The sequence below is a fragment of the Palaemon carinicauda genome, chromosome 1, assembly GCF_036898095.1.
Source record: "Palaemon carinicauda isolate YSFRI2023 chromosome 1, ASM3689809v2, whole genome shotgun sequence".
Taxonomy (NCBI): domain Eukaryota; kingdom Metazoa; phylum Arthropoda; class Malacostraca; order Decapoda; family Palaemonidae; genus Palaemon; species Palaemon carinicauda.
In genome coordinates, this window is record NC_090725.1 from 10,293,654 (window position 1) to 10,318,530 (window position 24,877).

The 24,877-nt window shown below is 41.9% G+C and overlaps 1 protein-coding gene across 6 annotated transcripts in view; it reads left to right on the forward strand.

Moving 5' to 3' along the window:
• l(2)k05819 (transmembrane protein 94-like protein l(2)k05819) overlaps positions 1-24,877 on the forward strand; it is a 420,286-nt gene that overhangs the window by 17,337 nt on the left and 378,072 nt on the right. For all 6 annotated transcript variants that reach the window (XM_068379965.1, XM_068379935.1, XM_068379940.1 and 3 more), the window contains exon 3: positions 10,704-10,850. In XM_068379965.1, the coding sequence (XP_068236066.1) occupies positions 10,704-10,850 (147 nt within the window). The remainder of the gene's footprint in view (positions 1-10,703; positions 10,851-24,877) is intronic.

A 24,877-nucleotide genomic window follows, 5' to 3' on the forward strand; every position in this document is an offset into this window, starting at 1 on the left:
TCACAACCTGTGTCCGGCAGAGACCGACAATGGTGGTGGATGGGTGGAAGCCTGAATAGCTTATATTCTCCCTTTCCATTTGAACCCTCATTCCGGAGGAAGGATGCCTGAAAACTTTAAATCAATCAATCAATCAATCCGGAGGAAGGAAGTGAGACAGTGGTCTTACATCATCCTTCACTCCTTGCTTTTTCTCTCTCTCTATCGGCTAGTGCCGCCAGGTACTAACCTAACCGGCGGTTGCCGGCCACTACCCTAGCCGTCAAGATGCTGGCTGGGTTTGTACGCCGACAGCCAATGAGCCGCCGGCACAACTGACTTCCGAGTTCTGATTACCGGCCACTACCCTGTCAGATGGGATGCTGACTGGACTAGTGCGCCGACAGCCGGTGACCCGCCGGCGACCGGTAAGCCGCCGGAAAACTGGCGGGCCGCTGACCACCATTCCAGTCGATGTTGTGCCGGCTGAACTGTGCCCTAGGTACTAGCCTTGCCGGCAATATGCCGGCTAGAACTACAGTATATGTCTATACAGTAGCCAGTATATTTGCAGTATAGATCATACTGCAAACAGAAAACTATGGTATAAAAGTATACAGTACTGTAGTTAAATTTCCAACATACTCTGTGTGTCCAGGCGCAGTCTATTGTTGAGACCATATAAGATAAGGAAAAGAATTCTCTTTCCATATAATGATAGATGATCAGTTATGAATGACCCTCATTATTAATCCTTCTGGAAGTTGGTGTTAAGGTACACGTATCTATCCTTATAGGTTAGATCTCTTCCAATAGGCCTCCTGAGGAGGATAACCCTAGGCTTTAATCTTGAGGGAGGTCACAGCAATTGGCTTGGCAGGAAACACACGTATGTGTCTTTCCTAATTCGTTTCTAGCTTACCTATCCTAAGCTATATGCAATAAAATAAAATGGAAAATATTAATAATATTTATTAGTTTATCTAGTGAGATGAACTACCTTATACCCATTTTATTTTCCTCTCTTTACAGGAGGACCATGTGAAGTGCTGTAGTGTCTTCTACAACGTCCGTAGCAAGGACTTCTGCGGCCACGAGGTGTGCAGGATGCACTCTCACTGTTCCATCATTAAGGGACCTCTCAAATATTGGGACCCCCAGGTATGTAATGTGTGCAAAGCCTTGGTTACTGAGTCCTTTGAAGACCCCAAGACAACGGAGTCAAGGGATGCAGCTTGGAGTAAGGCGCGCAGATGGGTTCATGGCTTCCAGAAAAAAGCCCCGGGGCCTTACCTTCCGAATGAGAGAATGAGAGCCTATATTCCCTAAAGCATCTGCGGGTGCTGTTATTCCACAGCCTCACCCTGAGATCCCTTGTGTCCAGATTTCCGTAGATACGGATGTCTCGGATGCGATGAAGGACATCCATCTAGACAACGACTGCAACAACCACGCCTAGAAGCTGTTCAGGTAACAAAGTACCTGAACGACTGGCTGGTGCGGGTAGCACCGAAGCGGCTGGTCTACAAGCATCCAAAGAACTAACCCAGTTCCCGGAACATCTTGGATACAAAATCAACTTCAAGAAGTCTCGACTCTCTCCAGCTCAAAGGTTTCAATGGATTGAAAACCATTGGAGCCTGAGGTCACATTGTCTTTCCTTTCTCTTAAGGAAGAAGGAGATCGCAGGGTCGGTCAAGAGACTACTGTAATCCAACAGGATTTCAAGACGCTATCAGGAAAGAGTACTGAACTCTTATCCAGTTTGCTGCAATGACAGACCCAGTGCTAAGAGCAGAGCTGAAAGATGCGTCAGGAGTCTGGAGAAGATACGCTTCAAACGCTCGAAGAGATCTAAAATGACAGATATCGGCCTTACTTTGATCACTTCTCAACCCATGGTTGAAGGCCAAGAGCCTAATGAGGACCTTGCCCTTGCAACCACCTCTACTATCGATGATCATCCACATGGATGCCTCGACGGAAGAATGGGGATTTCACTCCATGCAAAGAAAAGTCTAAGGGACTCGGTTATCTCTGTTCAAGGCCCTTCTCATCAACAATTTGGAAGCCATGGCAGTCCTTTTGATGTTGGGAAAACTCTCCCCATGCAGATCAGCCCTCATCAGGCTGATCTTGGACAGTGAAGTGATAGTGAGATGTCTAAACCGACAAGGCTCGAGAACGTCCCATAAAATCCACCTATCAGCAGTTCACTTATAAGTGATCAGCAATGTGACAGCGGATGCTCTACTCAGGCTCAAGCCGATAGAGTCAGAATAGTCCACGGGCGCAGGCCTATTCTCTTCCATCTTGGAACAAGTCCCGGAACTGTAGAACGACCTCTTCGTGATGAGCGTCATCAAGAAACTACCTCGATATGTAGCCCCATACGAAGACACTCCAGAGGAGATAACGGACGCCATGTCCCTAGTTTGGAATGGATGGACCTGGAATTTCCTGTTTCTTCCATCCAATCTCCTGCTGAAGGTCCTCAACAGGCTGAGATCCTTACAAGGAACGACAGCTCTAGTGGCTCCCCAATAGCCAAAGAGCAAAGGGTTCCCTCTAGTGAGGGAACTGAGGCTGGGTTGCTTTTTTTAAAGCAAAAGGACCGAAAGAAATTTCAATAGACTTCTGTCTGTCCTTCTTTGTCCACCCTCATAATCAAGGTCTGGCAGCTAACACGATATATACGTGTAAGTCAGCCTTGACTAGACCTCTTCTATATGCCTTTCAAGTGGATCTGACAAACGAAATCTTTAACAAGATCCCGAAGCCATGCGCTGGACTTAGGCCTGCAGCTCCTCTGAAGCCCATTTCATGGTCTTTGGACAAGGTCCTACACTATGCCTCAACCTTGAACAATGAAGATTGTTCTCTCAAGGATCTAACCAAGAAGGTTATTTTCCTGTTCGCTATAGCCTCAGGGGCTAGAGTTAGTGAAATAGTAGCCCTGTCAAGAGATGAAGGCCACATTCAGTTCACAGAAGTGGGAGAATGAATCTCTTTCCTGATCCAGCTTTTCTCACTAAGAACAAGCTAGCCACTAAGAGATGGGTTTCGTGGAGAATCTGCCCTCTGAAGGAAGATGTCTCTCTATGTCCAGTAGAGTGTCTAAAGGTCTATCTTTGTAGAACTTCAGACTTCAGGGGAGGACAGCTCTTCAAAGGAGAAACCTCAGGATCAAACTTATCCTTAAAACAACTGAGGGCGAAGCTCACCTACTTCATTCGCAGAGCGGATCCTGACAGTACACCCGCATGTCATGATCCAAGGAAAATTTCTTCGTCAGTGAACTTTTTTCAGTATATGGACTTTGAGCGTCTTCGTTCATATACTGGATGGACATCATCCAGAGTGTTCTACAAACGCTACGCTAAGCAAGTCCACGAACTGAAGCATTATGTGGTGGCGGCAGGTAGTGTATTAAAACCTGTTGTCTAGTGCTGCGATGAACAGTTAATTAATTGGGACTGTCAATTAGGGTGAAAAGGTGTTGATACTTCCAGTGCGGTACCTTTTAAGTGAGTGTCTCCATGGTGACACTAAGACTGTTCAAAATCTCAGGTGTGGAATTATACAGATAACGCCTGTGCCGTGTGTACATAGTACACAGTGTTGATAGTAGACAACACTTACAGAATTTATATTGGGAAAATTTATCAAAATTTTCAGTTTTAGAGTGGCACTCATTATTTCTTCCCTTTCAGGAAGCAAAAAATATTTTCTCTTTACGTTGCAAGTATAATTCCTTTAACACGTTACATTCGTCACACTCGTTTTCCATTTAGTCATTTATTCGAAATAAATGTCTATTAGAATGTAATTGCGTCCTATTTCGCATTGCAATTTGCACTTTAAATATGCCAGAGTTCTCTTACTTATTTATTTAAGTAAACCTCATATTATTGTATGCTTACAAACAATGGTTATAGTTGACACTTATATTGTTCCGATAATATATACAAACTGCGAGATCATTTGTATATCTTGTGGATGCTTATGTTTGTACATACAATATATGCTAACCTTGAGGCCCCTTTTCTACTGTCTAGTATGACTCTTCCCTGCAGGGGGCAGGAAGCACTAACATTGTTTATGATTAGTGGTAATGACGGATAACGGTAACGTCATTTGTCTCAATGGTCCAGATGACCATAGAAAAATTGTCCCAAGGTTAAGGCACCTATGAAAATCCAGATACAGTACTTTCTAGTAATTCTCTGGTAAACTTCCATCAGGACGACATGGCTTGAGCCCAAAAAACGGATTTTGAGCGAAGTGAAAAATCTATTTTTGGGTGAGATAGCCATGTCGTCCTGATGGACCCGGTCTCCTTTTCTATAGAAAAGGCCTGGGCAGGATCCCTCCCGCAACTACTATATCTGTAGCACCATGCTCAATGCTACAAGGAATAACTGCCATCTTAATACTCAATAGTAGTGTGGGAAATAGGGTAACCTTGATAACGGCTCCCCTTCTATTTTTGCCACTTCCCCCTCGCGGCGAAAACGCTATTCCGGGTGAAGATCGCTATGTGTTGTATCGAGCATACGTCGCCCGATTATGCGATATCCTTAAGAGAAATTTTAAGGATATTCGCGCCAGGAGTTAGAATTCTGGAGACCTAAAGGTTAATTCTCTGGGAATATCACTGTAGTTCAAATATCCCTTGGAAGCTACTTATAGGAACCTTTGATCAGGACGACATGGCTATCTCACCCAAGAATAGATCCGTTTTGTAAGTTTGACTAGATTCACGAAAAAGGGATTTTACTAGGCTATGCAAGATAAGACTATCATAACAAGGAATAATAAAAGTACTGTATTATCCAGTTTTAAACATCTGACTTAGTCGGTAGTTATATATATAGCTATACATCCCTGACGTCCGGCAGAAATTTCAAAACTCGCGGCAATCGCAGATTGGGTAGCCAGGTGTACCACCTGCGCGCCCCTAGCGAGGTACCTGGAACCATTCCATGATTCCCCAGATCTTCCCTGCCGCTCACGCCGGCAACATCGTTGGATTTTTCACTCGCTGTAACCTGTATACAGTAATTGCAGTCATCTTGGTGATGTACAATTTAATGTTGGCTCTCGCTAGTTTAGTTTCATTTCTGGTTGGATTATGATCGATATGTTCATAACTTGAAAGGGATAGGTTTAGGAGTTTTTTCTGCCTACTGTAAAAAATAACGAACCTACTCTTAAAAACATGATGGCGGTAGGTAAACACTCTGCCAACACTATGATGTCACAATTATATGACGTAAACTATGTAGTTACTACGTAGTATGACTTCCATATTCATTTCTTTTTCTATGCAGAGATTGGAAAGTAAAATTCTACTTACAAATCAAAAGTACCCGGTATTTAAGTTTTTATAATATAAAAGGAATATATTATTTTTAAGACTATATTTGTCCTATTAGTATACTATATTTAGATAATCATCGATCTATTTTCAGAGTTTAAATAAAACTAGCGTACAGTTAAAGTTACGCTACGTTGTTCTCAGTCAATCGATACAGTCTCACAAATTACTTTGTATCGTTATTTATGAAAAGTAAAAATTCTACCCACAAACCAAAAGTTTTTTAAGATCTTATAATATAAAAGGAATATATTATTTTTAAGAATATATTTGTCCTATTAGTATACTTTATTTAGATAATCATTGATCTATTTTCAGAGTTTGAATAAAACTAGCGTACAGTTAAAGTTACGCTATGTAGTTCTCAGACAATTGATACAGTCTTACAAATTACTTTGTATCATTATTTATTTTTTTTTTCGATATTGGGATTTCTAATATTAATCAAATAACCTATTGAATCCACATTCAAGCCCTTGGCGGATGAGTAATATCTCTCGCAGTGGGCAGGTCTATTTATGGTCTTGTGTGAAAGAATATAAAAAGTCCAATTTTCAGTGTTAAATTAGTGCAGTGAATTTAATCAGTCAGTGGAGGGTGCGTCTGCTTGAACCTGTCGTTATCCTAGCCTTAGACCTCTTCCAAGCTCCCCAACCCCTGGGAGAAGGAATGTCGATCGGCGAAAGGAAACGAGAGACGTTAGCGCTCGAGCAGACGTCCCCTTGAGCGTTCCTGTTGTCGCTTCCCAGGACGCTCGCCCTCGCCATAGGGAATGCGAGGTAAAAGTCTTACGTATTTAACTTCCTTCTAGACAAATAAGCTAGTGTTAAGGAATGGACTACATCTCGCCAAGCGTCGAGTAGCTGGAAGTCATGACACGTAACACCGAGCGTCAGAGCATTGGACGGCAAGCGTGACGTCATCGAGCTTCCAGCAGGACGTCGAGCGTCCAGTAGGACATTGAGTGTCCAGCACTACTAATGATGCTGTAAGAGTTTGAGGGATGCGAATTCTTTTTGCTAGTGAAACCTCCTTTAATAGTAACTGCGATAGACCTCTGTGCCAGATACAGAGAGGAGCCAAAGAGACAGGCTATGCAACATCAAATGTCTCTCTTCTTGGAGAAGGAGATTATTGACCAGTCCTGGATTTTAGTGCTCTCAACGCCTTCGTTCAGAAGACAAAGTTCTCCATGGAGACATCGAAGTCAGTCCTAGCAGCAGTAAGGAAGGATGACTGGATGGTCTCTTTAGACCTCCAGGATGCTTTCTTCCACATCCTCATCCATCTGAACTTCAAGCAATACATGAAGGTTCATGTATAGGAGGAAGTTGTCCAGTTTTGGGCTCTTTGTTTCGGCCTAAGCACCACCCCTTAATAGATGGTGCGTCTGCCAGGACCTGTTGTTCTTCTAACCATAGACCTCTTCCAAGCTTACAAGCTCCCCAACTCCTGGGAGAAGGAATGTTGAATGTTCTAACTATAGACCTTTTCCAAGCTCCCCAACCCCTGGGAGAAGGAATGTCGACCATAGACCTCTTCCAAGCTCCCCAACCCCAGGGAGAAGGAATGTCGAACGACAAAAGGAAACGAGATGCTTTAGCTCTTGAGCAGTTGTCACCTCGAGCATACCTATTGACGCCTCCCAAGACGCTCGCCTTCTCATAGGGAAGGTGAGGTTAAAGTGTTTTTGTCATCTTCGGATGACGCAGCGCCCAGACGAGGCTGGTGTCAAGCTTCCAGACCTCTGAAGAGGAAGATGGACACGGTCAATCAGCGTTCTATCATGACACCGCAAGCTACTGGTTGTAGGCTTTGGAGCAGTCCTGAATGTTTTCATTCTACTAAAGAAAGCTCTCCTGCCAAGTGTCCTTTAAAAACGTCGGCAACTGTCAAGAAATGTCCAACTCACCCAGTTGCAGGACAGTTGTCTGAGCCTGGCATGACCTCGGTTCATGCTCCTCCTCCACCATCAGTCTGGTTATCGTCCTCTGGATGCTCTGCGCGCTCTTTAAACGGCGTAGAAAGCGAGCTTGTGGAGACGTGACATCTCCTGTACCACAACAAGTGGACCCTAATTTTAATATGCTGCAAGATATACAACTGAAACTCTCTTCGCTCATGCAAGTTTATCAGCCTGCGGACACCAAGAGAATAGCAGGCCTGGACCCTAAGCGTCAGGAAGCTTCACACCTGGACGCCAAGCGTCGTAAGGCTTCTAGTCGAGAGGTTCTTGACGACGAACGTCTTTACAACTCCATCAATAAATGGGGTGTTTCAGCCGCTTTAACCAAAAGGAGTCAAGCAGCCAGATGTGATGTCGAGCGTCCAGCTAACGTGACGTCGAGCATCCAGCAGGATGTGACGTCGAGCGTCCAGCTAACGTGACGTCGAGCATCCAGCAGGACGTGACGTCGAGCGTCCAGCAGGACGTGATGTTGAGCGTCCAGCAGGACGTGACGTCAAGTGTCCAGCAGGACGTGACGTCGAGCGTCCAGCAGGACGTGACGTCGAGCGTCCAGCTTAAACGTGACATCAAACGTCCAGCAGGACGTGACATCGAGCATCCTGCAGGACGTGACGTCGAGCGTCTTGCAAGACGTGACGTCGAGCATCAAGCAAAATGCGACGTCGAGCATCAAGCAAAATGCGACGTCGAGCGTCAAACAGCTTGTGAAATGGACGTGTAGGCTTTCCACCGTTCAAAATTCATTACAAAGCGATGCAAATAGTTTGGGTCACACGAAGGGACCAAATTGACTCTAGTGGCCCACTTTTGGCCCTCAAGAGAGTGGTTCACAGAGGTTCTGGAATGGATGGTAAACACTCCAAGAAGCTTTCATTAAGAGTAGTTCTACTCAAACAACCCCACTGGGAAAGTTACCATCAACAATCTCCAAGCTCTTCATCTAACTGTCTTCAGATTATCGGAAAACTCACAAGAGCTAGAGGTTATTCGAAGGAGGCAGCTAGGGCTATTGCAAGAGCAAGAAGGATGTCTACCTTCTAGGTTTACCAATCCAAGTGGAAAGTATTTAGAGAGTGCTGCAGAGTCAACTCTGTTTCCTCATCCAGTACCTCTATAATTCAGAATGTTGACTTCCTGTTATATCTTCGAAGGAAACGTAAATTTTTCATCCTGTACCATCAAGGGATACAAGAGTATGTTAGCAACTGTATTCAGGCCAACACTTGGACCTTTCTAATGTTAAAGACCTACAGGAACTTCTCAAATCGTTTGAAACATCAAAGTAATAGTTCCAGGATTCACCAGCTTGGAATCTGGATATAGTCCTGAAGTTCATTAGAGTGGGATTCATGCTTTTAGTGAAAACGTTGCTTTTCTCGAGATACAAAGCTATCGGCTCATTGCAGTTAGGCTTTCTCGCCAAGAATGAATGCTCTTCTCAACCTTGGCCCATGGCTTTTGAGTTTCCGAAGCTTTCAGATGGGGTTCGCGAGGAGTTGGAGAAGGGTCCTGTGTCAAGTAAGAGCCCTGAAGTTCTTCCTGGACTGAACGGAAAAGTTGCGAGGCAAGGCAGAAGCTCTTTGCTGCTCGGTCTAGAAGCCCTCGTTACAGAGGTCGAAGAATGCATTTTTATTCTTCATCAGGCTCTTAATAAGAGAAACTCATGCACATTACAGTAAGGCAGACCGCAAGGGTTTTAAAATCAGGCGCATGAAGTTAGAACTGTAGTAACTTCGGTGGCCTTCAGGCAGAATAGATCATTGCAGAGCATTATGGACACAACCTTTTGGAGGAGTAAATCTGTGTTCGCTTCACATTATTTAAAACGTGTCCAGACTCTTTATTAGGACTGCTTCACTCTGGGACCATTCGTTGCAACGAGTGCAGTAGTGGGGGAAGGATCCACCACTACATTCCCATAATCCTAATACCCTTTTCTTCTCTTGAACTTTTCTATTTTCATGGTTGTTCGTGGAGATTGCGACAGTCTTCCACAATCATTGACTTTAGTCAAGTGGTCAATTTGTTCCTTGAGAGCGTCCCGTAACAAGGGTATTGGAGGAGGTCCTGTCACATAGAGGTTTTTAGACCGGTTTGACAGCTCCTAGAGGTCTTCAGCCCCCTGGGTGGATCGCTGGATATCATAAGAAAAGCGGACATAATGAAAGAATTCATTGAAGTCAGCTTCCTTATCAGATATGAACCCTTAAGCTTGTTTATTAACTTTTAAGTAAAATTCCAACAATGTTGGCTGTCTCTGATCCTCCACCAAAGGTGTCAATCAGGTATACTGTATATATATAACTACCGGCTAAGTCAGATGTTTAAAAATTATATTTTCATAATAAAATAAATTCTTGAACATACTTACCCGGTAGTTATATATAATTTAATTCCCACCCTCTTCCCCTTTAGAGACTAGGGGCATGGAAGATCTGAGGAATCATGGAATGGTTCCAGGTACCTCGCTAGGGGTGCGCAGGTGGTACACCTGGCTACCCATTGTGTGATTGCCACGAGTTTTGAAATTTCTGCCGGACATCAGGGACGTATAGCTATATATATAACTACCGGGTAAGTACTGTATGTTCAAAAATTTAATTTATTATGAAAATATTTCAAAAGGGATATAAAATTTTAACAATGGAAAAGGTCAAATAAAACAAACTAAACAGCTCCATATTGTCAAGAAATGCATGGAGTAAAGATTAATCATGCCATATAAATCGAAAGCAAAAACAAGCAAAATAAACTATTGATGGTGAAATTAACCATAAATATAACCCTAATATGTTAACACTATTATTAAAGATAGTGGATACCTAATCATAACATGTTCCTTTTACTTAATTTAAGCGTACAGTACTGTATTTGAAAATTGCTCTTTTCCCCGAAGATGAAAACTGGGACCATGTTGATGTTTTAACGACAGGAATGAAGATGACTGCTGGGCGTAGGTTGATGCCCAGGTAGAATAGTCTCCAGCTATAGTGATGAATAGCTGGACGATTTAAGCATTGTAGTTGCTGTGTCGAGTTTAGTAGTGCCTGAACTCGAGGCTCTCTTATAAACATTGAGTCTGTGCTTTGCCCGTTGATACACTAGCCCTAAAACAAGGGAGACAATATTTCTTTTGTATTTTTCATACTGGATTCCCTGTTCTAACCTTTTATATGAAAGTTTTTGTAAACCACATTGCACATGAACTCTAAAAATTGTTCACTGTTTTGTTGATAACTGTACACCACTTTTCTTAATACTGTACTGATTTTTACAAAGCGATTTATTTTATTGTTTTAGTGTGTTTTAAGCATGTAATTTTTTGTAATCTACTGTATATCATGATCGCACTATTGTTATTTTCTATTATTTTAGGGATAAGGGTACAGGGGAAAAGAGTATACTTTATGAAGCATTTCATCACAGAAGCTACCTCTCAGTTTTCCGATGGACCTCTGCTGTTGCCCTTATTGTAGAAGTTGTGCTTCTTTTGGTGGCTTACATTACATGCAACGATCCCAGGTATGTTTTCCAATTATTGAGTGCAGAATTGTCAGTTTTAGGTGATTAATCTCAAAGTTTATTGCAATTTGCAGTTACATAATGATGGAGGTGAAATATTGCATTTTGATTAAAGTTGGAAGTTGAAACCATTGTTCTTTAATAGGAGTATGACTTCAGTGAAGCTGGCTTAGCCTTCTAACTTTTAACAAGGTAGAAATAGCTACTATGTGGTTGGAGGGTAGGCCCCAACCACTCACAAGGTAGAGCAACCTTCATATTGACTTCAGCCATAGTTCAATAAACACATACTTCTCTGCGCCCTCGTAATCTAGCAATTTTAATTCTTTGATTTTCTTTTAGATTGAATAAATATGGTGGCATATTGTCGTGTTCAAGGGGTATTAATGAAAGAAACCAAGGATATGCAATGATTCCTAATACAGTAACTGTAAATGTGAGAAAGTATTCTTTGTTTCCCATTGTCTATTTCTGTTCTATCCCACGTGAGTGTGGCCTTACAAACTATAACAACAGCATAAACCTAAAAGAGTTGATTTTGCTCAGACATTGCTGGTGCTCCATCGGAGGAAGAGTTCTGCTGCCATCGAGTGTGAAGGGGAGGGGAGCTACCCTTCTTGCCCCTTTACTGGACAATCACTGTTTCTCTTTCAATAGACAGAAGGAAGGGATGCATACCAAAAACCCTCCCCACCGAGAGAACTATTGGCACGCTATTTTTCTGCATCTTGTACCCTCCCATACCAGGAGTGGTTTGTGCTGAAAACTATCTAACCGGAAGAAGTGTCAGAACACGCTGCTGCTTGGACCAAGCAATGCACAGTGGGCAGATTTCTCTCTCTCGACAGATTTCTCTCTCTCTCTCTCTACAGGAAGGATAGAGAAGCTGTCTGTGCTTAGTCTTATGCTTGCTCAAAATGATCCCATAGCGGTAAAAAATGTCGGCATGCACAACTCTCGGTCACATACCAAATCCAGTGGCCTCAGCATCACTTGTGAAAGCTGTTACTTATCTCCAGAAGAAGAACTTCTCATTGAAGGATGATAAATTAAAGGTTTAAAGGTTATTCATAAATGGCAGAGGCAAGGAACAGTGTCAATTCCTTAGAGAATGATCATATATACATATGATTAGCACCAAGCCCACTCTCCATACGATAGGACCAGGGAGTGCTAGGAAATGGCTGCTGATGACTTGGCATGTAAACATAAAGGCTCATTTAAACCCCCCATCCCTACCTCACAAGGACGGTGATGTTCCAGACCTTAGAAGAAACTATCGAGCTGGAGCAGGTCTCAAACCCCCATCCAACAGATCGTCAAACTACCACATTAGGCGGAGTTGTGTCTCCGATCAATCTGCAGCGTACGTGACGATGATATTACTATCAAAGGACCCGTTTACTTCCTGGTTCTTTTAGAACTAAGAGTGTACTGCTCCTAGTTACAGAACATTTTTCAGTATGCCGTTCTCCAGTTCCAGAGCATCTTTCAGTACTGTATACTGTTCTCCAGTTCAAGGAATGTTGACAGTTTTCAGGACACCTACCAACATCCTTGGTACATTCTGGACACATGAGCTTTTCTACCCTTTTGCCTGATATACTGATTACTGTACTCAACAGACTGTTGATGAGGTCAGTCTTCAGGATAACCCTGGTGGTTCCCAAGTGCCATACTGTGGGTGGCATCCAGATATGCTGATACTCTTCTTTGAGGTATAGTACAGGGAGAACTGCGCACCTTCTGTGATTGACATCGTAGAAGGGATATTTCTCCGGTTGGAGCTTTACTACAATGGATTGGGGCTCTTCTCATCTAACTTTGTTGAGGAAAGATCCGCTTATCTTCGATGTAGAGGGCTTTCACTCGGCTTTTAGCCAGGTCTCAGATTGAAGAGATCAGACCTTTCCACTTTGGAGGAATACTCTAGAATTGTCTAGATGAAGGAGGAACTTTGAACAATCTTTCCCTTCCAAGAACTCAAGTTCCAGTGTGATGTCACTCGAGGGCTCAGGTCTATCAATTGGGCCTTGCATGAGTCCGGAGATAAGTGTCAGATAGGGATCTAATTCTTAAGACTGCTCTAGCCTTAACCTCAGCTTTGCTAATGGGCGTTCTGGATGATATTTTATGTATTGCAAGTTATTCTCATACGGAGGAAGATCTTTCTTTCCTTTGATCTGGAGTTTGTGCCCTAGATCCAGAATCTGGCCATCCACTTTCCCAGACTCAAGTCCTTGTCTTCTTCTTTACAAGAAGCATCAACCACGATCAGGATGACTCTCTCCTCTATCTTCTGTAGACACAACAATGTTACCTAGAGCATTCGAGGGTCCATTTAGAGCCCCAGAGAGACTTTCCCAGCACCAAAAAGATAAAGAAAAAGATATCCAAGAACTCCGTTTCATCTGTTTTTTGCACGATCAGATATGCTGATCCGAGAGGATGGAAGGACCACCCCGGTTCAAGATCACAAAGTCAGGAATATCGGATCTGCCCTAACCTTCAGGAAGAACTTTTCAATGGTGGAAGTCCTGAAGGCAGGATTCTAAAACAACAGACAACCTTTGCTTCCCACTACCTATGGGAGTTTACCCATAGGTCCCTTAATAACCTTATCCTTGGTCCTGCAGTAGCTACTCAACATGTATTGTAATCATAACTCCCTCACAGGACAAGAAGCATGTATTCTAAGTTAGCAGATGTGATGTAAGTCTAGAATAACAGGTAAAAATGTCTGCCCTTTCTCCTCTTCCCTCTTCCACTCTATTGTGGTGCAGCAGTCATTCCGTTATGTGCTGGACTGGACGCTAGATGCATGCAACTCTCATGACCGAGTAACTTTACTTTACAGACAAGTTTTGTATTGAAATATCTTTGTCATCCTTCCAGACAAGGAGGAGGGTGGATGGAATGTATGCAAACATATTTCTTATAAGTGACCATACATTAAGACTATATTCTCTGGAATATAAGTTCTTACATTACTGCATACCAGTTCCCAGTTAGGAACCTAGCCTAGCACCTGCAACATCATGCTTAGGCAGTTAGACTTTAATAAGAGTGATCACTTTTGCTCCATCACAGGACCAAAGTGCTTTGATATTTCCTGGGTTAGCCAGTCTGGTTATAGGGATTTCTGCCTTCCTAAGGATAAGTCTCCTATTAAAGGACGAAGGTTTGTATTTGTGTAGGAACAAATAAGCTTTTAAAAGTACCATAATTTATATTTTTCCTGTGAGTTACATGTCTGCTTTAACCACCTTGCAGGTCTTAGGTTAAGGTCAAAGGCAGGGTTGCAGTTCCTGGTGAGTGGGCAGGGCCTATCCTATACCTGTCAGCAACTATAAGTACCTTGTCAAAAATTAAACGGCCATTTCGCCTTCGCTGAAGTCATATGCTTATTAAAGGACTTAGTTTTGTATAGTTAGGAAAAATACAAATTACTTAAAAAGTTTTGTGATCAGGTACTTGGGTAGATTTGTTCTTACAAGAATACAAACCCTCATCCTTTAAAAGGAGTTGACCTCAGTGAAGCTGGAATAGCAGTTAAGAATTTAATGAGGCAGTTATGATTACCAAAAGGTGGCGGTGTAGTGGTTTTGCTGGCTTCTACCGGCAAAACTTGTGGGCTTTCTATCGGGATACCGACCTCAATCGACCACCATACAACTATATGCAATGCCACAGACGAATTCATCAGGGAAAATAGATACAAATGAAATGGAGGCTAGGCACCACAAATTTTCAATTCTGGGCAAAGGGAACCCTATTACAAAATAAGAGGTTCAAGCAATCTGTTACAATTCTGGTAAGGCTTTCTGACTGTGGCTGGACGTAGCACACAGACCGCCTATTGTCAGAATAACGACCATGCTCTAGCCTCACTACATAAAAATGCTGTGGATAATTTCTTAAAAAATGACTATACCTGTATAGCTCGAATTTCAGGTAAAATCAGATTACTTTACTAATAAAAAGAAATAGACAATGATAGGCTAGGGAGCATGTCACCTTATGTTTAAGGAGATCTGCAATCAAAACACTGTTGTAAAGAAAAACAATATTTATTCCAAAATAAAAAAAGATAAGAAAAAAATATCTTGCTATGATTTGAAAAAAAAAAAAATATCTTCCTATGATTTGAAAAAAATATAAGTTTCCTACACATTTGGCATTCCTATATCAATATAAAGTCATAAGTAACCACCAGATATATATGAAACACATTTACCTAAAAATTTATGCCGTTTATAGTTTGAATATGAATAAGAAACAGGAATTGCTATGGTAATGAATGTAATAAATCTTTGTGGTCTAGCAAGAGATAACAGGCAAGAAGAAGCTTGCGTAATTGTAAATATAAGGAATATGTCTGAATTTCTAGTTTCACATCAGAGCACAAAGTCAAAGTTGCTTGGATTATGGCATAATTCTCAGTTGGTACTCTCACCATCGTCTTTTTCTTCCACATTTGAACACTTAGAAGTCTCTAGAGTGCTCCTTGTCCACAGGAATTAATTGTTTTTTTTTTCTGAGAAACACAGAGATTACTACAGTCACCTGTTCGCAGTCTTTGGTTTCTCCTGATTTCGAAACCATAACATGTTCTTACCTTTAACACACTACCTATCACATCTGAAGATACAGGTTCTATACAGTACATCCAAGGTTAAAGTTCTAATGATCTAAAAAATCTATGGAATATCTTCTTGGCTACGGAACATTCTTGACATTTATGAAAAGCGACGAGCCCTACGGAGATTAGGGCATCATGCCAGTCTGAAAAAAGATTACTAAGCATTAGAAAAATGAAGGTTGAGCTAATATATTTACAGTACTGAATTAACAGAATTATATAATAAAAGAAGTTTCTAACAATGTGTATCTTCCCTAAATTAACATGATTATTTCTACAGCATTAGCCCCTGTCATTCAGCTAGACACTCACTTTTTACTTCAGCGGTAAGCATTACTCACATACTCTTGCAGCCTCTCAAGTTTTGACTGTTTTTATCTTTTTGCTTTCTCTTTCTAGATAAATAGATTAGCATGCATACAGACTGTTATGTTTGGGTAAACTTGGATAAAGTACAAGGATATGCAGTAGTCTTAAGGGAAAGTTGTCAATGTTTGACAGGTTTATATGCAAACCTGCCATTAATACTGTATCATTATTTTTCTGCCTTTTGCAGGATACATGACTATTTGCAGTCATTCCCTTGTTATGAGTAGCTGTACAACGACGACAGTAACCCAAACCTAAAAAAGTTTTTCCTCTTTGGGCATCGCTGATTCTCCATCGGCGGGAAAAAGTTTTTTGCCACCGCCAGGACTTTTAAGGATAAGCCTGAATTGTCTTCCCAACTCCTGCTTCTCCTGTAGAGGTGCTGAAGGGTGTGGCAACTTTTGAAGAGTATCCTGCGGTCTCTGTGAAAGTGCCCTCATTGATTTCCAAGACCTCGGCCTCGAAGAAGGCTGGCAAGAAGCGTGTGTGCTTCTCGTCCTCTTCCAGTTCTTCCCTGTCCTTTGTCTTGTCTTTGTTAGATACTTTAGACAATGCTGCTTCAAAGAAGATATCATCAAAGAAGTCCAAGAACACCAATCTGCAGGAGTCACGTGAAATTCTGACCAATTTCGTCTCATTTATGCATGAGAGAGATGATACAGTACCGAGAACAGGCCTAGACTGATAAGGTGTCTCAATACATGGTACTGGTACTCAGGCGCCTGCTACCTGTACTCGGTCTTGTACTGAACCGAGCATATGCAGTACTGTTTGTGGACTTCCATGCTCTTCAGAAGCTCCAGTATTCTGTACTTTGTCAGTCACTGTGGGCATAAGGGCCAAAGGCAGCCTTGCTTTAGAATAGGCAGGTTGATCATTGATCAGGCCCCTCTCATCTTCTTTAGAGTACATTCCCAGTCCCATTCTCAGTCCAGATTGGGTATGCTTTAAAAAAAAGAAAAAAAAGATACTAAGAAACTTGTCTCCTGGGGGCCTGTTTACAATACCCCAACGGTGCCTGACTCTGGTCCAGCTGAGGTAGAATCAGAGAATCCTGAGACTGAATGCTGGTTGTCAATGCTCTTGCACTCATTAATGAGTGCAGTGACCTTGGAGGGGCTGCCATGGCTCATTTGAAAGTAGGTTTGATGGTTATTAGTCAGTGTTTCTGTGCCCCTCAAGTATTAAAGCCCTTACTAAAGTTGCCATGATTGGAACTTGCTTGGTTGGTCTTGGACAAAATTAATTATTAGATCTCAGGGCATGAGAATTCACTGCAGTCTAGCTGGTTAAGCAAGATCTTGCCTCCCGTGCTCTCCAAAGAGGAGATTCTATGTGCCAAATTACCCAATATTGCATACTTATCTCCTCTTCCCATTAATCCTGCAATTTCGGCATTGATGACTTTTGCTAATTGAGAGACTAGAGATTAACCATGCAATCTTCTCATCTTCTTGGCTCTTGACTGCTGCCATGGAATCCTTCTATGGTCAGCCCTCAGGCTGCTTCCTGTATCTGCCAGTGGTCTGGTGCAATCGTCCACTTTGCTACTGCTGGAGATGTTGGTGAAATACAGAAAGTTGGTTCCATATGGTGCAGGGACCTTGTTGGAACACTAGTCAGAAAGTCCATTGCCCAAATGGGTCCTGAAGGGAAGGGATACGGTTCCTTTCCTATTCTCCAAGCAATTTGGACAAGAGGTAATGTTAACATTTAGGAACTCTCCAGTTCTAGAAGAATGGGCCTGAAGTCAATTGGGACAGTTCTCCTGGTTTCTATAGTCAACTTTTCCTTGTGGTGAAGTCGATTAGTCATTGACCTTTCCCCACTGAACAAGTTGGTTTTTTAAAGTCGTTCAGCATGGAGGCTGCAATTACCATATACAGTGAACCCTCGCTACTTCGCGGTTCGACAATCGCGGATTCACCACTTCGTGGGGTTTTCCCATAACCCATATATATATACATATCGCGGATTTTCCGGAAAATTCGAAAATACCGCGAAATCTGAAGACAACCAAATACGATATTTTGTTACCTGTAATTCCATTAATACTGTAATTAGTAATATCTGTTCTTACTGATTGTTCATTGCATTACATATGATATATAATTCAGCACAGAAAGAAATAAAACACGAAAAGAGAATGTGATCATACGATAATTCAGTACTGTATACAGTATGTAGTAAAATTAAATCGAACATGAAATGCAAATCAGATGCAGTCATACCATATTAGAATGGTGTGTACTGTAATGGATGTGCTTCTTTTCCATGAATCTTTTGTATGTATACGTACGTAGTACTGCATCCAATAATATTCTTTGTTGCAAAAATCACATTTCGAATAAGCGTAGAGAGAGAGAGAGAGAGAGAGAGAGAGAGAGAGAGAGAGAGAGAGAGAGAGAGAGAGAGAGAGACGTAAAATAGCGTACGTAAAGCTGTATTATTATTATTGTTATTATTATTATTATTGTTGTTGTTGTTAATAAAATTATTATTGTTATTATTATTATCATTATTATTATTATTATTACTGTACAGTATTATTATCATTATTTATTATTATTACGGTATTTACTTAATCTACGCACGTTCGGTATGCGCGGGGCATCTTCTATGAGTAGGTAACCAACGCATCATAGTACTGTAAGACGGGTTGTGATTGGTTCAAGCGCTGATAGATGACGAATCAGAACTCAAGTTTTGTTATCTAGCCTGTGATTGGTGTTTTGCCCGCATCTCCTACCCGCAGCATCAAAGTTCTCGCGAGGCTGGATCGTCCACTCTCTGTTACCGCGTATCGCTGAGTAGACGTTCTTAAGTGTGTGAATCTGTGCTGTGTGCGACTTTTTTAAGTTGAACTTTTTGTTACTGTAAATCCTACTGTAATGGCTCCCAAGCATTCTGCTTCTCTTAAGGCTGGTAGTGAGCCTAAACCCCACCGAAGGATGATGACGATAGCTGAGAAGGTTACGCTTCTCGACATGTTAAAAGATGGTAGAAGTTACGCGGCATCAACGAATCTACTGTTCGCTATATCAAGAAGGACGAGGCGAACATTAGAAAGACGGCTGCAATCACCTTTAGCAGATCAGCGAAGCGAGTCGTTACAACGCGTAATAAAACGATCGTACGCATGGAAGGTGCTTTAGCTGTGTGGATTGCCGACTGCCGGAAGAAGAACATAGCGTTGGATACGAACACCATCCAAACAAAGGCTTTGAGCTTATATGAGAATTTTGCTGCAAAGGAACCTAAAGACGACGACGGCAACCATGCTGAAGATGATGATGATGCAGATGATCCTCAACCAGGGACATCCACTGATTCCCAGCCTCAGAAACGTTTTTCCGCAAGCAAAGGATGGTTCGCGAAGTTTCAGAAACGCTTCGCCCTGAAAAGCGTTTCCCTGCATGGGGAGTCTGCTTCCGCTGACACTGCCGCTGCTGAAACTTACGTGAACCAGACGTTCAAGAATATTATCGCCGAAGGTGGATACAAGCCGGAACAAGTCTTTAATATGGATGAGACTGGCTTGTTTTGGAAGAGAATGCCGTCGCGAACTTTCCTGTTCAAAGAGGAAGCCAAAGCCTCTGGCTTTAAAGCATTCAAGGATCGCGTTACCCTCGTGATGTGTGGCAATGCTGCTGGATTTTTGTTAAAGCCGGGGCTTATTTATAAGTCGAAAAATCCTCGCGCTTTGAAAAATAAAAATAAGAATCTCCTTCCCGTGTACTGGATGCATAATCAAAAAGCATGGATTACGAAGATGCTGACCTCCAACTGGTTCCATCAGTGTTTTATCCCGCAAGTCAGCAAATATCTCTTAGAGAAGGGCTTGCCATTCAAGATCCTTCTCCTTATGGATAACGCTGGTGGACACGCAACTGACCTGTAGCATGAGGGCATTCAGGTTGAGTTCCTGCCACCCAACACCACGTCATTAATTCAACCGATGGACCAGGGGGTTATCAGGGCGTTCAAGGCCCTCTACACGAAGAACACCTTGGCGGACCTCGTTGCGTGTGTGGATGCTGCCCAAGATGACGAGGATGAAGATTTTAACTTGAAGGCGTACTGGCGGCAGTACACCATAGCCACGTGCCTGCAGAATATTCAGAAGGCACTTCAAGAGATGAAACCTGCAACCGTGAATGCGAGCTGGAAGAAGTTGTGGCCCGATATTGTTTACGACGACAAGGGATTTACTCCGTCGGAAATCCAACACTCAGCAATACGCAAATCTGTGCAGTTGACTGCCATAATTGGAGGTGACGGGTTTGGCGACATGACGACTGAAGACGTCGACGAGTTGTTGGACTGCCATTCCCAGCCCCTAACTGACGCAGACCTCGAAGACCTGACGAAATCGGCAAGCGAAGAAGAGAATGAAACCCAGGAAGAGACCCAAGAAAATGTCGAAGAAACGGGCTTAACATTAGAACGGCTTGCCAAGGCCTGCAACCATGCGAAGGAGTTGAAAGAAATGTTGCAAGAGTGGGACGAGGATATGGTTCGCTCGATGCAATTCTGCAACAAGATCGATGAAGACATGACTCCCTACAAAATGCTCTTGGATCGAAAAAAGAAGCAGCGGCAACAACTTCCGATCACAATGTTCTTCCAGCCTCGCAAAAAAGAGCCAGTTCCTCCTGCTAGTACGCCTTCGGAAGAAATTGAAGAAGTTTCCCAGGAAGAAGTTGAAGAGGTGTCCCAGGAAAAGACACCTCCGTCTGAAGAGACGTAAAATACTATCATTGGCTGCACAGTAGAACACATCATCAGCTTCATCATCATCATTTCTACTGTGCAGCAAATTCATCGCCATCACCATTCAAGTTTTTCTTCAACTTCTTTCGTGGTGAGTACAGTAACAATCTTTATTTTTTACTTTAATATTCTTACTGTACATTCTAAAACTGTATTTGTGCCTGTTTTATAGTTTAGTACTGTACGTACTGTATGCATTAAGTTAAAGGGAAGGTTTTAAAAGTCTACATGTTGTAACCTATCATATTTTTTTTGTTTAAAATTTACATTTACATACGTAAAACAATCTCTCTCTCTCTCTCTCTCTCTCTCTCTCTCTCTCTCTCTCTCTCTCTCTCTCTCTCTCTCTCTCTCTCTCTCTCTCTCTCTCTCTCGTAAATTGTTTTCCTGCTTTGCTACGTACAATACTGTATAATTTATATTTGTAAGGTAACATATTTTGTAAATGCTTTTACTGTAAATACTGTATGTACTGTATCATTATTTATCACTATCATCATGCGCGTTAAATGCCTTGTTTGTTCTGAGCGTGGTTGTTTACTGAGCGTACACGCCGTCGTTTCAGGCGGCGTCATAAAGAAAAAGATTTCATTTGGAAGTCCTAAGAAAAATATGTAAACTAAAACATTGGTAATAAAAAAATCAACATACAGTACTGTATAATCAATATAATCGATGCAAAAACTAACCTATACATATATGTGTACTGTACACTAAATGAGTTTGTTTCTTCATTATGATCAGAGATGAACGTAAACAAAACATTGGTTGCCATTTTTTATCGTGCTTTTTAGGTGTTTAGGAAACGCATGATATAAAATCGCCTTTAATATTTGTGCCTGTTTTAGTTTAGGGTGCTGTAGTACATGCATTAAGTGTTCTGTACATTAAAGGGTGGTTTGTTAACAGTACTACGTACAAGGGAAGGTTTTAAAAGTCCGAATATACATGTTAAATAAATAGGTAAATATGATGTCACTACTTCGCGGATTTTCACCTATCGCGCCCGCGTCTGGAACCTATCTACCGCGATAAACGAGGGTTCACTCTAGTGTGCCATCAGAGAGTAAGAATGCTTGTTTTCAGTGGTCTTGAAGGAAGCGTATTTTCAGTTACCCGTTCATGGGTCAAAACAGAAAGTACTTCTGCTTCATCCTTGAGGAAGTATCTTACCAGTTGAAAGCCTTGTGCTTTGAATTGCCAACTGCTTCCCAAGAATTCACACGAGTGTTACTGGCCTCATCTTAGGCCCTTTTTAACAGGATATGTCTTTTGAGGAATCTCAATGACTGGCTGATCCTGGCCTTTTTCGAGCAGTAGTTGCTTCAGGATCGAGACAAACCATACTCTCTATTGTCACGATTTGAGTTTCATGATGAATTGGTTAGCCCCTTTGCTATGATGATGTCGTTTGACGTCAAAATATGCCTGGTGATAGTACACACGATAACGTCATGGATACGTCATTTACAAATGTAAACCTTATGGAAGTTAAAATCACTCATATATCCTAAAAATGAATACAGTACATGGTCATATATCACATAAGTTCACACTCAGGATATTTCACCTAAAAATCTCCTCTCCTCCCTGATATTAGCCCCTCCTTCTTTCTTCATCCAACCAACAAAGTCTTTGGGCTTCTAGCCTTTATTCCTGATTGTGTAAGAGCTAATTTAGTCTTTTTATGCTACCATGTATAGTCACACCACTCTCTCTAGCCAATGGCAATATTCCCTACCTTAGGAATTACTCAAACCCCCTTTACTCCCAGCTTAGAGATGTCGGGATCCTCACATCTCACCCCATTATTAACCAAAATACTTGCGATTCTAGTCCTTATTCATGATTATGCATGGTCTGTTTTAGTGTATTTCTATGTTGTCATGTGTTCAAGTCACACAGAAAGTACTATGTAGCATTCCTCAACCATCATTGGTTGTTCGTCTCAGACTTCCACCCACAACGTCACCAAAACGTTTTACCAGTAATGCAAGTTGTTGACACACGATGAATTGTTTTTTTCTTTTTTTATCCCTTATTTTCTCAACTACCATCTTCATCATCTCCTCCTATGCCTATTTATGCAAAAGGCTTCCGTTGTATTTTGCCAGTCATCTCTATCTTGAGCTTTTAATTCAATACTTCTCCATTCATCATCTCCTACTTCACGCTTCATAATCCTCAGCCATGTAGGCCTGGGTCTTCCAACTCTTCTAGTTTCTTGTGGAGCCCAGTTGAAAGTTTGGTGAACTAAACTCTTGGGGAGTGCGAAGAACATGACTAAACCATCTCCATCTACCCCTCACCATGATCTCATCAACCAAAGGCACTCGGGAAATCTCTCTTATCATTTCATTTCTATTCCTGTCCTGCCATTTAACTCCCAATATTCTTCTAAGGGCTTTGTTCTCAAATGTACAATACCTATTGGCTATTGTTTCATTGTCATACCACGACTCAATGTCCATGCAGTAACACAGATCTCACTAAACTTATATATAACCTGATTTTTATATGTAATTTCAGGCGATTTGATTTCCAAATTTTACTTAACCTAGCCATTGTCTGATTTGCTTTTTTCAATCTTGCATTAAATTCAGATTTTAAAGATCCTGTATTAGAGACCATAGTGCTTTACAATTATTTAGAGAAAATTATATAAAACAAAATTCTGAAAAAAATATTCTATAATCACTTCACAATGAATGGAAAGATATTTTGGTTGTTTAAAGTGAAACACAATAGAAAATAAAGCAAACTTATGAAAAATTTATTCTGTAATCAGTAGTAAAACAAATAGACATGAAAATGTGTGTTATTATAAATTAGGTGTGCATGTATATCAGGTTGTGACAAATCTCGTATATAGCTGTTGAGGGTGGATCCGCTGCTTCACAGTGAAAGAGTTAAGGTCGAGTCTCATGCTCAAGCAGTGCATGAAGTGTTTATGCATGCTGTTTGGGTAAAGCAGCAGAAAGTCTTTTCACCAGAGAATTGCATCAGTAGGCTCACGGAGGAGGTTCTCCTGATCCCATTCAAGTAAGAACTCCTGGCTCTGTGGAGGTAATGTCTTATGGGTTATTTTTCTCTTTGGAGAACCTCATTGCACGTGGGTGTCGTCTCCACAAGTAATTGGTAAAATTGTGTCTAGGGCTTCATAAGTTGGTAGCTTGCGATCTCCCTTCCCAGCTTGTTCCAGTGGAGCAAGAGGTTTGGGACAATATTTCTTGTTTATTGAATGATGAAAACCTTGCCAGAGGAGTTCCACTCAATTCCCCACCTTCTGAGATGCTTCTGATTGCGGACATATCCATGGAGTAGGGCACAGACCTGAGGCGTCAAGCACTTGAGGGGTGTGGATCCCAGAGGTAAAGCACTGGCATATCACTGTGAAATCTGTGCAGTGTTCTATGCACTACAGCTTCCCAGTAGAGTTTGATAGGCCACTCATAGTGGTGATGAGAGACAGCACTGTAGTCATAGCATATATCAAGTAGTCTTTGTAAGTTGATAAAACAGGTTGGCAGTGGATAATGCTGTAGAGCTTCCAGCTAGAATCATAACATGGATAAACATCAATTTCCTGGTGTTCTGTTTCCCTGTTTCAGAACTATGGGAAGGGTGTCAAGATGGTGTCCAAAATCCGTGGGATCACTTGTACTCCTACACTTGTCCCACCTTTGAACCTGATTTTCTAGCAGATCAACCAAGAGTTGATCATGTAAGGTGTCAGGATGATCCTGATGGCTCCCAGATTGCCACAAGACAAATTGGATCCTGATCTGTCTGCAAATTTGGTCGGGCTCCCGAGATGATTACCCCTTGGAACATTTTTTGTTAGCTGCACTTTGAGGTACCGTACCTCCAATCCATGAAATTGTTTGCACTTCATGCTTTACAACATCTCTTCCAAGCAAAAGTATTTTCACAAGGGAATGCTTAGGAAATGTCTGGGGACCTATGATGGGCCTTTGTAGCTGTCTTCCAATGAAGTAGACCTTTTTTGCAATTGGTGTCATATAAGGAATATTTTTCCGATCGTAGCTATTTTAACGCAGGTTGTGGACTTCCTTGTCCCTGTCATCAGCAAGAGATGGGCCTCTCAGTGGGTAAAGACTATTGCTGAGCTTTGAGCAATTTCTTCCAACTGAGAGTTGCCTATGCCCGTGAGAAGCTTCAAACACCTAAGCCCACCATGTGACTTCAGGCCCAGAATGGGGTATGACCACTGAAGTCCCTT